General features: G+C 38.1%; 1 protein-coding gene across 2 annotated transcripts in view; it reads left to right on the plus strand.

Annotated features, from left to right (window-relative positions):
- The window catches only part of LOC129222810 (cysteine-rich secretory protein 2-like), a gene marked incomplete at its 5' end in the record, with an annotated part of 31,317 nt that extends 16,854 nt beyond the window's left edge, over window positions 1–14,463 (plus strand). For both annotated transcript variants that reach the window (XM_054857359.1, XM_054857361.1), the window contains 3 exon segments: window positions 10,585–10,707; window positions 11,767–11,895; window positions 14,305–14,463. In XM_054857359.1, coding sequence (XP_054713334.1) covers window positions 10,585–10,707; window positions 11,767–11,895; window positions 14,305–14,450 — 398 coding nt within the window.
- Window positions 14,464–14,681: the final 218 nt, after the last annotated feature.

The following is a 14,681-nucleotide window of genomic DNA, read 5'->3' on the forward strand; positions in this document are numbered from 1 at the left end:
GAACATCAAATGAAAAGAATAAACAATGGTGATTGCTCAAAAAAGGACCATTATAATTAGGAAAATTGAAATAAGAGTTCATTTTATTGCCAGTATCGTCGCCACAGAGCAGCAGTAGGACCTCTAATCCCAGGAATAACACTAAGATATCCTACTGTTTCTCTGAGGCGACGATATGATCCTTTTAAAAATTTTGTATGAGTGATTTTGAAAAAGACCATCTTTCATTTTGATTAATATCTTATTTGTCGCTGTAGTTCGTTTAATAGCTGAATCATTTAGTGTTTCGCTTTTTCTCCCCACAAGGTTGTTCTTTATCTTCTCAATATTTTTAAAATAGATAAGGGGCGATTAAAAATAGAGAACAATGCTGAGATTTCATTCTTTGAAATGAAGTGCTAAATATAACTCTAACATTCTTGGGAGTGATTTTCTTGTTTATTACTGATAAGCAAATTTGAATAGATATGATTCTGAAGGTATTGTTTGTCATAAAATAATGTTTCGGTTTTAAGAGTGATTATATCTTTGCTTGTCATATGAAGTTCACCACAAAGGAAAGTATTTCCTGAAACTTGATTCGCACTGTTTCATACAATTCTCAGTGTCATATATTTTTCAAAAAATAAGTTTACAAAGGAATTCATTTTCAAACGAGCTAATGTGTGCATCACATGACTTCCTTTTACTCCAATTTAATAATATTTTCTCAATATTGGCAATTTTAATGTGATTCAATAGTTTACTCTCTAAATATCGCCAACAGTGGCCAAATCGAAACCAAATTTTAAAAAAAAAATCGCCAAATTTGTCGCCAAGTTGGCGGCAAAATTTGGCGACCAAAAGACAGGCGATATATCGCCAAGTGTCCGCCAAATTATAACATCACTTGAGTTTACATCGAAATTAACAATGATTTCCCCCCAAAAAGGTGCAAAAAAACCCTTTAGGAACATCCGAATGCAACCAAAAGGGAAGGTGCACAACTAGATCCCACTAGGAGTCCACGTACCAAATTTAAACTTTCTAGGACATACCATTTTTGAGTTCTGCGAGATACATACACACATACGCACATACACTGGTGTGCAAAAATTAAGGACGAAGTCGAAAAATTAGCATATCAGCTGAACGAAGAGGCAGAGCGGACAGAAAGACCAATCAGGAGATTAAGTAAGGTGATGTACGGTAGCACATGCGCAGATATGCAGGCAGACGTAATGGGGGAGTGTCTGAGTAGTATAAAGTACTTAGTATTTCTGGCAAAGAGATTGCACGCCGTATAGCAGTTAAAATCACACCGAGTTGCTGCCTCAGCGAGAAATGGCGAATAATCAATCTGTTAGACGACATTTGGATGCTTTTAACCGAGGTCGAATCATTGGGAAGTTGGAGGAAGGCCGCAGTGTAACAGGTGTGGCTGCAGAGTTCGGAATTGCTCACAGCATCGTTTCACGACTTTGGAGACAATTTCAAACTACAGGAACAGCTATCCGGGGGTTCAGTAGTGGTCGTCCACGAGGAACCTACCCGCAGATGGCCGGTATATTGTCTTACAGGCCAGAAGAAACAGGCGGCAGACAGCGGGAGAAATCGCTAGACACATGACACAGGCGACTGGACGACCGATATCGCGTTTTACCGTGGCCAGAAGACGGCACGGTGGTGGTCTGTTTACACGACGCTCTATACAGTGTGTACTTCTAACGCCTGCCCATCGGAGAAGGCGTACTCTGTGGTGCCGGGAACACCGAAATTGGAGAGACAATGAATGGGGACGAGTACTCTTTACAGATGAGAGCAGATTAAGTCTGAGTAGCGATTCTCATCGCATACTCATCTGGAGAGGGCGGGGAAGCCGCAATCATCCCTAGAACATCATTGAAGGGGACAGGTATGGAGGTCGCGGTGTTCTCGTTTGGGGAGGCATCATGCTTGGTAGTCGTACAGACCTTCACATCTTCGACGCAGGTTCAGTCAACGGGACCCGTTATTGTAACAAGATTCTTCTTCCATATGTGCGTCTTTTTAGAGGCGCTATTTGTTCGCAGTTCCTTTTCATGGACGACAATGCACCATGTCATCGCACAGTAGTTGCCGAACAGCTCTTAGAGAGTGAGGATATTGAACGTATGGATTGGCTGGCACGAACTCCGGATCTCAATCCCATCGAGCATGTATGGGATTTTCTAGGCAGACGCTTGGCAGCTCGAACCTTACCACCAGTAACGATTCAGGAACTTCGATTGGCGCTGCAAGACGAATGGGCAGCAATGCCTCAACAACTCAATGACGCCCTCATTCTCAGTATAGGCAGACGCTGTGGAACCTGCCTAGCAGTCGGGGGAGATCATATCCCCTACTAAAGACCGGATGTTTCTTGCTGGCACCCATCACAGGGATGTTTCGGCCTTCAGTCGCATTACGCTGCATGCTACTTTTTCAATAAAGCTTCTTTTTATCCCTCTGATTTCTCTTTTAGTAAGTGTTGCTTACATTACACATGTCCTTACGTATTGGGGATTTTACGGTATTAAATGTGTTGATTTGGAAAGCTTTTGTACAAAGTTATATTGAAAAAACCGTCTCGTCCTTAATTTTTGCACACCAATGTACATACGTACATACAGACGTCACGAGAAAAGTCGTTGTAATTAACTCGGGGATCGTCAAAATGGATATTTCGGGTGTCTGTACGTTCCTAGGCATATATCCACGTGTGGTCGAGTCGAAACAGAAACCCAACATTCATTCGGGGGTGACCAAAATAGAAATTAAGGCCGATTTTTGTGTGAAAATTTTTTCGCGAATACAATACTTCCTTTTTTGTAAAAGGAAGTAAAAACTAAACATAGTTGGAAGCTGTTAATTCGAACCATATTATCGAACACCTATAATGGTAGCTTAGAAAGTAATGCATTTAACTTACCTTATGTATATATCACTGGAAACAGTTTATTGAAAGAAAGCCTTCATCATAGCTTTAATAGACGTTGGAGTCGGAGTTGGATAGGGCGCTGGTCTCGGAACCGAAGGGTTCCAGGTTCCAAGCCCAACGCCGCCAAATACCCACCGAGTGCACATGAGGTTCGTGCTCATCAAATCCGTGGGTCCGAAAATTCTCTAGTTAGTCTTAGCAGTTACCATAGGTGCAGAGCTTCTGGAGACTTCCCGCCTTCCTTTCAGATCTCTGGCCAACGTGGTGGTGACGTTATCGAAGCCAAAACGAACTCCTCCTCTACTGGGTGCCTCACGTTCAGAAAAGTCGCTTAGATTTGCATTATTTCCTAAAAGGGGCTTGGATCTTCTAATGGGCAAGCAACAACACAACAAAAATGTCGGATTAAAAGACGCATTCTGATATCATCATAAGACATACAAAGTTACAACAGTGGAACCCCACTTAACGAACTCGGGATATAACGCTCCCCCGGTTGTGGCGAACCTTTTAATTGACCCCAACTGAATCGCACCCCCTCCCCACAGATATACAGTACTCTAAGTACTTTGAGCACATTTTTTACCACAGAAACAAGAAAAACAATTTGTAGATTTGTTTACAATATTTGACAGAAAAATCAACAAAACAGACATAGAAGATTGCAAAAAAAAATAAATAAATAAAAGAACATTTTTCTTCCCGTATTATAGATAAAATAAAAAGGTACATTTCTGCAGTTTGTTAATTACTGAATCCTTATACACTGCTCGACATTGAAAATGCAACACCAAGAAGGAGAGTTCAGAAATTTATGCAAATTTTAGAGTAGATGTACAACACTGAGTTATGTAAATCATGTGAAATGCGCAGCTCTCCGACGCACGTGAAGTAAGGTATAAGTGAAGGAACTTGCAGAATGGGCAATATTCGTGTCATTTCTGACTGGAGAATTATCGAAGAAATTTTGTTTTTGTCTTGGAGGATACGTGTAACACGAGAGAATGCCAGGCCGCCGTCAACAAAGACACTTCCAGCAGATAGACGATTTTACGAGGGGTATGGTGATCGGACTGAGAAGGGGAGGTTGGTCCATACGTCAAATCGCAGCTGATATCCACATGGATGCGAGCACGGTGCATTGGCTGTGCCGAAGATGGTTGAAACAACGAAATGTGGCAAGATTGAGGGGGTGCAGGGGCAGCCAGAGTAACGTCAGAACGCGTGGATCGACGCATCCACCGACAAGCTGTAGCAGACCCACAAGTCACTTGTTCCTCGATTCTGCAGCAGGTGCAAGATACCCTGAATGTTCCCGTGTCAACCAGAACCATTTCCCGTCGTTTGGTCGCACGTGGTCTGCAATCACAGCGTCCGCTAAGACTGTCATTGACCCCACAACATAGACAGCAACGTTAAGTATGGTGCCGGACTAGAGCGACGTGGATGACAGAATATTGCGAAATGTCGTGTTCTCAGATGAATCCCGCTTCTGTTTATCCAGTGATAGTCGCCGCATACGAGTGTGGTGTCGAAGTGGAGACAGATCTAATCCGGCAGTAACTGTGGAACGTCCCACTGCACGACAACGTGGCGTAATGGTTTGGGGCGCAATTGCGTACAATTCCATATTACCTCTAGTTCGTATTCAGGGCACTATGACAGAGCCTAACGATACTTGGATAATGTGCTGCGGCCGGTGGCAATCCCTTACCTTCAAAGGCTACCTAATGCAATTTTTCAGTAGGATAACGCTCGACCGCACAGTGCTCGCATCTGCCAACATGCTCTCCAAGGCACACAGATGCTTCCCTGGCCACCATACTCTCCTGACCTGTCATCAATCGAACATGTGTGGCATGTGATTGGACGCCATTTGCAGACTCTGTCCCTGCCTCGTTCAGAAGACGAACTGTGGCAAATGGTTGAAAGGGAATGGAGAGCCATCCCTCTGGACACCATCCGCACCCTTATTGACTTTGTGCCCAGAAGTGTTTCTTCGTGTATCGCTGTCCGCGGTGGTCCTACAGCCTACTGAGCCGATGCTTTTCTCGCTCTGCATTCTGCCTATCATTTTGAAATTAAGATCATTTATTATTCCTTGCTGTCTCTTGTCTTTTTTCCAAATTTCATCACTTTCTGACCACTCCTTCTCGTTGTTGCATTTTCAATGTCGAGCAGTGTATATTATTTCTTCAGCCTGTTTTTTGTTCCTACGCGAGATTTTCCTCAATTCTTGATAGATTTCTTTCATTTAAATTTCAATTTAAAGCTTATCGTGCAGGCAAATGACGAAAAATAGACCCACGTCTAAAAATTGTTTTTTTCTGTTAAAAAAAACTTGTTTTAAAGCACCGGATTGAGGTTTTCGGTTAAGTTTATAAGTTTAACTTGCGCTGTGTGACCGACAGAGCTGAATAGCTCGATCGGCAGAGCGTTCGAACAGTAATCACAAGAACGAGTGTTCGTTCCCGGCCCGGACGATCTGCATCAAAGAATTAGACAAATGTCACACATTGCATGAACACATAAAAACAATAAATAGTACAAGTGAGGAATTAAAATGAATGAGATGGATACGCTCCTTGCTGTTAAGAAAACTTGATGCAACATGTAGCTATATCAAATCTTAATTATAGAATTTTTTTCTTAAAGCTTTGGCTCCAGTCAGAAAGCTAAAGCATAATGTAAGCGAAAATATAAGTATCAGGTTTAAGTTTTCAGACTACAATGGAATAGTTTTTTGTTCAGTAAAAAAAATCGTATACTGAAATGTATATTCTTCTAATGACAGTTTTCGAACCTTTGTACAAATTTTTAAAAAAATTACCACAAATTGAAATTACGCTTTTCATTTAGTTAAACAAGGAATATTTATTAGAATACGATGTAAAACATTAAAATTACTAACAACTTGATGGGTAAAATAACTTTTTTTTCCTTCTTTCGGCAAAAAACAAGTAGATAGTCACATTTTTACTTCATTCGAAAAGATACGCTTAAAAAACGAATTTAGTTCAATTGATTTTGTATTTTAACCGTTCGGTTAAATGATGACCACGTGCTGCCATCTAAGCCATAACGGTTCAAGCAGCCTGCGATGACAAATTGTATAAATTTTCAAGAATAAAAACACTTCTCTTCAATATCTTTTCTTATATATTATTTCTATGGATTATTTTTCTGTCAGATATGCAAGATCTTTCTTATTTCTTGAAGAAATTACCCCCCCCCCCCCCTTCATTTTAAAGCTTATCGGCCCGGCTAATGATGAAAAAATAGACTTACGGTCTAAAGATCACTTTTTCGGAAACGTCTGTTGCAAAGCCTTGATACAGCCTATAGTTCTTATGCAGATTTTTCAGCAAAATTTTAATACAATTTTCCAATTTTTTGCGTCGCTGTTGTCGAAAAAAAATTGCAATTAACCTGTTTTCTTTTTTCTTTTTTTTTTTTTTTTTTTTTTTTTTTTTTTAATAAAGCTTAAAAGCACTGGACTTAGTTGTTCGGTTAAATTGATAAGTTTTTTTCGGTAGAGCATTCGGCTATAAACTAGCTGAACTTCGGGCCCGCCCGAGCTGTCCGACATTATAGCTAATTTAGATTAATATTACGCATTACATGTACTCATGACATACAACAGATAACAAATGTTTTGCAATAAAATAAATACGACGGGAATGCTACTTGGCGCTTCGACTCTTTTATGCAGGTATATTATTATTCAGATAAGTTGACTATTAATCGAAGTTTTTCTTTTTCTTTTTTTTTTTTTTTTTTAAAGCTTTGACTTCGTTCAGACCACTAAGCATAATGTAAAGCATAAAAAAAGTATTAGATTTAAAAATTCAGTTTTCAAGGGAATCTTTCTTGTGCAGAAAAACTTTTTCATTGTATGCTGAAATGTATATTTTTCTCATAGCAGTGTATATTATGTATGAATGAAAAAATACTACACCAAACTGAAAGTACGAGTTTCACTCGGAAAACCTTTAACCCTAGCGTCAATGACCGGGTACCCGGGTACCTTTTTGCAACTTTCATCATAATTTTTACCCTTTCTAACTTGGTAAAATTGCTTTTAATCCTTGTTATTTACATGAATGTGAACTAAAAAAAGTTGTAACCTTGTTTTCAGAAAAATTTTTGGGGGGAGGTTTTTAGCATTTAAAATTTTTATACCTATATTCAATAACCGGGTACCAGGTTACCCATTACATTGCACATCAAAAAATACCCCTTCAAAATGCTTCTGACACCATTTTTAATGTTCTCATGTAAAATAGGCCCTTGAATCAAAGTATGACCACTGTTTTCCCCCGTCAAATCCCCTCTTTTGATATTGCGCCCATATTTTTATTCTATTTTCGGCAGTTACATAGCAATTATTTATATTTGATAGGAAAAACTGCATTGTATTCACCATTATTATTCTTCTGAAGGGTTAGAGAAGTGTATAATTCAAAGTAGGAACAGTTGTAGCAAGTTGGGACACTCAAGCGAGTACCCCCCGCCCCTCCCCCCCCCCCAAAAAAAATCCAAAAAATCCTTACAAATGTTTTTCTTTTCTTTTTTTTTTTTGATAAAGATTCGTTTTTCAATTTTTTTTTACTTATTTTCTTGGCTTAAAACCAAAGTATTGGACTCAGTCCATGCTTGTAAAATTTTTCACTTTGTAAAAAAATAAAAATTAATGAACATTTGAAAACATTGCCTATTACATACCAATCACACGGCAGATCTTAGACGCAAAGAAATTTTCTGTATTATTGACGTTTATTCCAATTACATTTATAGATATAATTAAGATTTTAAATAAAATTAAATACAATCATGATATGGATTAATATGTTTTTATATTTCAGAGGGTAATCACCATTCGATCAAATACTGCGAAATTATCGAAACATTTGATCAATCGTGTCAACATTAGATTTTGTTTTGTTATGAAACAAAAAAGTTGTGACTTTTGGATGCTCCAGAGTTGCTTTTGCTATAATGTGAATAATGTGAAGAGGAAAACCATATTACGGCTTTTTTTTTTTTTTTTTTTTTTTGATGTACAAACATCTTGTTACATCGTCAGTGATACCGAATCAGGAACTTCTTATCTCTCGATATGTAGACAATAATAGTTGGAATATATGATCTGTCGTTTTTTTTTTTTTTCGAGTATACCTACGAATGTCAGACGGCACGACAGAAAAGGTTGAGCAAATGACAGTGAGGATAAAAATTACAGGTAATATTTTTCGATGCAACGGACCACATGTATGAGATTCGCGGGCCCCATGCGATCCGCGGGCCGGAAGTTGAACATCACTGGTATAAATAAAATACTACGAATTCACTATGAAATACCAAAGCGAAAGACCTAATACATCCAGTATTTAAAAAAAAAACTGGAGAAATACATTTTTTTCTAACGGACCATTTAGTGTGTAACGTGAACAAAAAATGTTGGTAAAACAATAAGCTGTTTTGTTTTTTGGTAAAAACAAGCTACACACATTTCCCAAGATGAGGGTGGATGAAAACGTTTCAATTAAATAGAAGAGGTGTCAGAAAAATAATTTTTTTCCTGCTCTAAATCTTCGAAATTCAACATGGGTACCAGGGTACCCGGTTATTGAGAGTAAGGGAAAATTTTGGTCATTGACGCTAGGGTTAACTATTTATTCGCGCGCGAATACGATGTAAAACATTAAAATTATTATCAACTTCATTAATAAGGAATCATTTTCTTCTCCTCTGCTTTCGGGGGGGGGAGGCATTTTGTGCACGTTCGAAAAATTACACTAAAAAACTGGGCTCAGTTCAACTGGTTTTGGTTCTGAATTTGAAATGTTTGATTAAAAGAAAGACGTACTGGCATTCAAGCCGTAACGGTTAAAGCAGCATGCTATGCGAAATTGTATCAATTTTTAAAAATAAAAACACCTATTTTCAATATAATTTATTATTTCTTTACAATGTTTGTTTCTATTGCTACGCGAGATCTTCCTCATTCCTTAATCAAATTCCATGTTTTACGAATAATTTGAAAGCGCGTATCATGGCTAATGACAAAACATAGACGCATGGTCTTTTTGAGCAATCACGATTGCTTATTGTTCTCATTTGACTGTTTTTGACGTTCCGTGCCTTTTTCAGCTTGGACCAGAAGCCTGTGCAGCACCACCGCCCACCGTCCTCTGCAGGCGACGCGGCGCGGCTGCTCCGGTCCTGAGCTATCCGCTTCTCCTGGTCGGTGGCATCCATGTCCTACACACACGCACGCTAACACACTCACACACACACAAACATGCCTACGTGCATACACACAGGTCTACGCACACACACAAGCCTACACAACTATGCACACGTAACCGCCCAGGAGGAGAGGCAGGCTTGGGGGGAGGGGGACAGGAACTGTTTCTAGAAACAATAACTCCAACGAGTAGGGTCCTGTCTCAGTTCGTGATTGCGAAAAACATAATTTGAATTCAAAATTTCAGAATTCAAATTAATTTTAATTTATTTTCTTTTTTTTTTTTTTGCTGGTTTTTATTACACATTGCTTCAATGAATAGCATTTGAAAACGAAGGCACAGCTGCTCGGTTGGTTGGAGTATCGTGGTGTTAATCAGAATGGCGCCAGTTCAAATCCGTGCCAATAAATATCTCTTTAATGTTTCTTTTTTTTCCGTCAAATGCTCACATAGGCAGGACTGTATTTGCCACAACCCATTTTTTCACATGCACAATTACTGCTTTTTTACGAGTCACTCAATCAAACTTTTAATGATATTTATGTTTACATTGAAAATACGTACAACCAAAAGGTGACCGACAGTCACATTGTCACAACGTTGGATTTAACGAGGTTTTGTTGCTGATGTCTTCAAATTACATGCCTTCTTTTTTCCGTTTACTTTAATTCGTTAACTTTTTTCGATTCTCTTCTTCTTAATGTTCTTTGAAATTTTTAAAGAGCGAAATGCCACATGAAACGATTGCACAGTGCACAGTGCGGAGTTCCGCACGGGTCGACTAGTATTGATGTATTTTATGTTATCATTTTCACTCATGACAATACCGTGGAATAAAAACATTCATTATCGAAGCAAGTATCTTAGCAAGTATGGACTTAATTCCAAAAAATCGGATGTAGTGAACCCTCGGTTATAGCGATTTCCCAAGTCAGTCCGCTGAGGGCTCATTATAGTGGGGTTGACTGTATTCAGCATTTATCACACTTACGTTTAAGATCATTTTAAGCAAAGGCGCCCATATAGGGGGGCAAGGGTGCCTCGAGACCCCCCCCCCCCTTCTTAGGAATTAGAATTTGCTTGCTTTTAGTACTTTTTTCTTTGCAAAAATGTAAAAACATTTCTTCTCCAGCCATTAATGAATTAGTTATCAAAAATGTCAGATTTTGATGACTCTAATCTGCCCTGAATAGTGCTTCCATGGGGAAAATATCCTGCTAAACCGTGGTTAAAATATCTGAGCCCCCTCCCCTTACAATTTTGTATATGGGCGCTCATGATTTTAAGTAACTAATAGGATATTATTTGCGAACATTTTTTTTTTAATTTCGAGTACAAATATTTCTAATTAATATTGAAAGCGTCAATAAAATATTTCACTGCATTCTTTTATAGGTGTATGTGAAGACCAGCATAAAAGATGTGGCAAAAGTCCGGGTTGGCCATCAATAGCTGCTTGTTCATTAAACAACCACGCTGTGGCAGAGACATTTTGTCGAAAAATGTGTGGCAAATGCAGTAAGTTCGCTCATGGATCTCAATGATTCACACAGAGTCGTTATCACTTAAGTTTCACTTTGAAATACCATAAAAAGGAAACGACTGGTTCAAATGTCATCAAATGTGACAATAGTTTATCAGAATATATGGGACTTTATTTTCAGCAAAAAAAAATAAGTTCAAATATGACGTTGTTTGTATTGATCTTTGTTAAACGAAGAAGGTATGAAAACATCTGCTTAAAATATTTTTATAGCATCTGACGCGTATAGAAAAGCTTGTTGAATATCGCATCCATAATTTTCAGAAAGAAAACTAAATCATATCATTACGTCCTTAACAGTATACTGTAAAAACCAGAGGTGCCTAACGGGTGGAATTTTTGCGCCAATTCATGCATTAAAAAAAGGTTGAATGCATGTCCCTAGGTTGAAAAAAGGGTGCCTCAGGGTACAATGGAGGCTAGGAAATGTGGTTAAGATGTCTTTTGATTCTTCACTGGGTGAACGGCGCTACTAAAAATGCCAACAGGCCGCGTAATAGTAGTGTGACTCGTTTGCGCATGCGCTCTGACATACGTTCAACCGCTTCAATGGCGGCCGAAGGGGAAGTTGCAACGATGATTTAGTATTATACTTTCACATTGACTGAAGTACAAAATTGGATTAAAACTCAACATGTCTTGTAAAAATCTTCAAAATCTCGCTGAATTACAGGCATTTGAACAGAATATAGCTTTTAGGGTTTTTGACCATATTTAAAAATGTTTCACAGTACGTTGACTACTGCTTATTGTTCAGTTTATCAATATAAACATTATAATGTCTTGATATTTCTATCATGCATAAACGCATTGCTCGCAACACATTCAAATCATAATTTTCAAGTGCTTTTTTTTTTTTTTTTGAAAATTGATACTTTATATTATGATATACATAACAGTTATTAAAATTCGAATATATATAAACTAAAAGCCAAAGTCTAAAATTCTGCGAATAAAGTGTAAATATGTGCGTAAAAATGTCACAGCCGTGCAAACAGATTGAGCAAATAATGACATCACATGTTTTCATGCAGAACCTGTCAGCGAAGAGAGTATACCGAACGACGCTTGTTGTTCTGGAAAGCTGTGCGAAGATGGTCAAGTTACCAGTTCTTCAGAAGAATACTGTGAATGTGTTCTACCATGCCCAGGTCCAAAATGTGGTAAGTACTGTCTGTTCTACAAATATCTATAATATACAACTCATTCATCCGTTAAATGAATTTAAAAATTAAATACACGAACCGAAACATGCATTTAAATTTCTTTAGCGTGGATACGTAAAAGTTCCTCAGCCACAAAGCTGGCACAGTTTTAGTCAAAACGACATCATGCGACTCTAGAGAAAAGCAAGGAAGAAAGTCAAGTTTAATGTGTGTGTGTGCACGCACGCATTTATGCAAGTATATACAGTCTACCCACGGATAATATGGAATTTGCAAACGTCCAGTTAAGACGAATCTATTTGAATGAGGGGGAAAAGTAAAAATTTGATGCGCCTCTTCCTCTCATTTGAATGTGACTCTGCGTAATTTAGAGGCTGACATACATCTGCAAAAGCTGGCACACCTGAAAACTAATAGATGCGTGCATTTCCGCCTATGAACCGGATGTTTGCCTCCTTATCTAATCGGTGGTCAAACTGTATAAAAATCTAAACTTGCTCAATGTTAAAAAAAAAACTATAAGATTTGCTTTAATCAGGCAAAAAAGAAATTCTTTATTTCTTAAAATCGTTCCCGACGTTTGTGTTTAAGAGATTTCACCATAATACCCATCGGGTATTTAAAAATAGATCTATGACCTACCGATAAAAATACTCAACTTAGGGTAGACCGCCACCCCTGATATTTGAGTCAAGAAAACTGGATAGCCGGCCTGACAGCTCCTGACCTGTAGCAAACGATGCTACAACCAATGCCCCAAGTCAATGGCAGCCATTGCGCGCGTTGTTTTTTTTTTTTTTTAAATAGTGTTGAACGTTGTTTTGAAGAAGTTTGATCTTATTTTTCTACTTTAAATAAGCTGAGGTATGTACCTTTAGATACTACAGTGGCAGCATTGGCTGTGAACAATCTTCAACTAGATATTTTAGCCTATATATTAATCAACAATATTGATCACTTCCGTTTGTTTTGATGTCTTTAATCTACATTTCTTCCATCTTGTCGGATCGGGGTTATGACACCACCTCTTCAGGGTAATACCGCCATGGTGGCGGCATTGCCCCTGGAAGCATATTTCCACTGTATAGGTCAAAATTTCCCGAGGATCCCCCATCTGGTTAGTCATCACAATGACTAACCAGATGGGCCCTCGGGGGCGATGTATAGGTCAAAAGTAATTTTTTAAAGGAAAGAAAATGTGCTCTAGTAAACTGTGCATACTAAAAAGAATTAGTTAACAGGTTAGTCTTAGCAGAAGAAAAGGGTGAAGAAAATAATATTGTAAATGCGAGCAATACGTCTGAAGGTGAGTTACTGGATGTAGCACCTTGCTCATCAAAGCCCGTGCAGGAAGTGCCTCAAAAAACGTTTCTTCAATCGCTAGAAAAGTTTTCACCAATCCCAAAACTGGCAGCAGAAAGGGTAGAGGAAAGTTCTTAAAGTAAAGGTCACTCGTCAATTCTAACGGGAACCCCAATGAATGCAGTTTTGGAAGAAACAGTAGCTAAAAGAAAGGAAAAGGTATTGAAAAAGAAACAAGCCGAAAGAAAATCTGCAGCAAAGGTTTTGGGAATGTGTATCAAAACTGAATCCAAATGCAAAGAAAGAGAAAGCATCACGGCAAAAGAAAATGAATAAATCTGTTAAGAAAAGGTGCAAGCGATTTTTTAGTTTGGAAAACTCTTCAAATGAGGAGGACATCGACGTCAAAATGTTTCGTGACGACGACGAAAATGATAAAATTTTTGATCCAAGCGATCCAAACTTTGTGCTATATGCATTAAATATGGAACGAACGAACTGTGATACAGATGCACTTGCTGTGGCAAGTGGGTGCATTTAGAGTCTAGCGATGCTGAAATAGCTGTAAACTACATGCGTGATTTTTTTTTTTTAATTTAAATTTTAAAAAAGTTGATGAATTCAAAATACTGTTTTCTCACTCGTATAAACTAAAAATATCATTTCTTTTGTTTTTCAATTCCTATATTGTAATGCTAATTGCATATAGGATTTTCAATAAATTTTCCTTCTTAGTCTTTTAGTCATATTGGCTAGCGGCGGGATTACCCCAGCTCCCTGGGTAATACCGCTACAGTGCAAAGGTTGACATTGATGTTTTATGACTATTTCTTTCGTATATTTATTAATAACAAATTTTGTATGCATTCTTAAGATGGCGTACAATAATCCAAAATATTGATCCAGCTCATAAATATGATTTTTAATGTGATGTGCAGCATTCCCCCGGTCTACCCTACGTTTCTTCCACACTCTTGAAAGTCGAACGTTCTCTAAATTTCCTACATCTCAGTAATTTATACTTATTCGGAACAAAAGTTTTTGGCATATTTAAGTGTCTTAACGTATTGAATAAACTAATGTATCCGTATTTTTCGAACACAGAAAAGAATATGGCAGCAACTGAGGCCATGACAACGGAAGACATGCAGGAAGAAGGTGATTATGGAGGGAGAGACGAACCATCTACAAGCAGAGGAGGAAAGCTACAGTGGAATATTCTGCTTTTCTTGATTTACCACATTATTTAATTTTGATTTTTAATAAAATAGAATTATTTCCTATCTAAAATTTCCTATCCGTTTTAATATTTAAAAAACATACATCCAAGGAACTTTTTTTTAACGTCTTTGCATTCTTTATGTCTTTACACTCTTCAGTAATCTGATCATCAAATAGGGGTTTGTTGTTGTTGTTGTCTCGTGGATCAGCTCGGAATTTGGGGTGCGCTGCTTCACTTTTCCAACTGTACCGTAATTTGG

This window comes from Uloborus diversus, chromosome 5 (genome assembly GCF_026930045.1).
Source record: "Uloborus diversus isolate 005 chromosome 5, Udiv.v.3.1, whole genome shotgun sequence".
NCBI lineage: Eukaryota > Metazoa > Arthropoda > Arachnida > Araneae > Uloboridae > Uloborus > Uloborus diversus.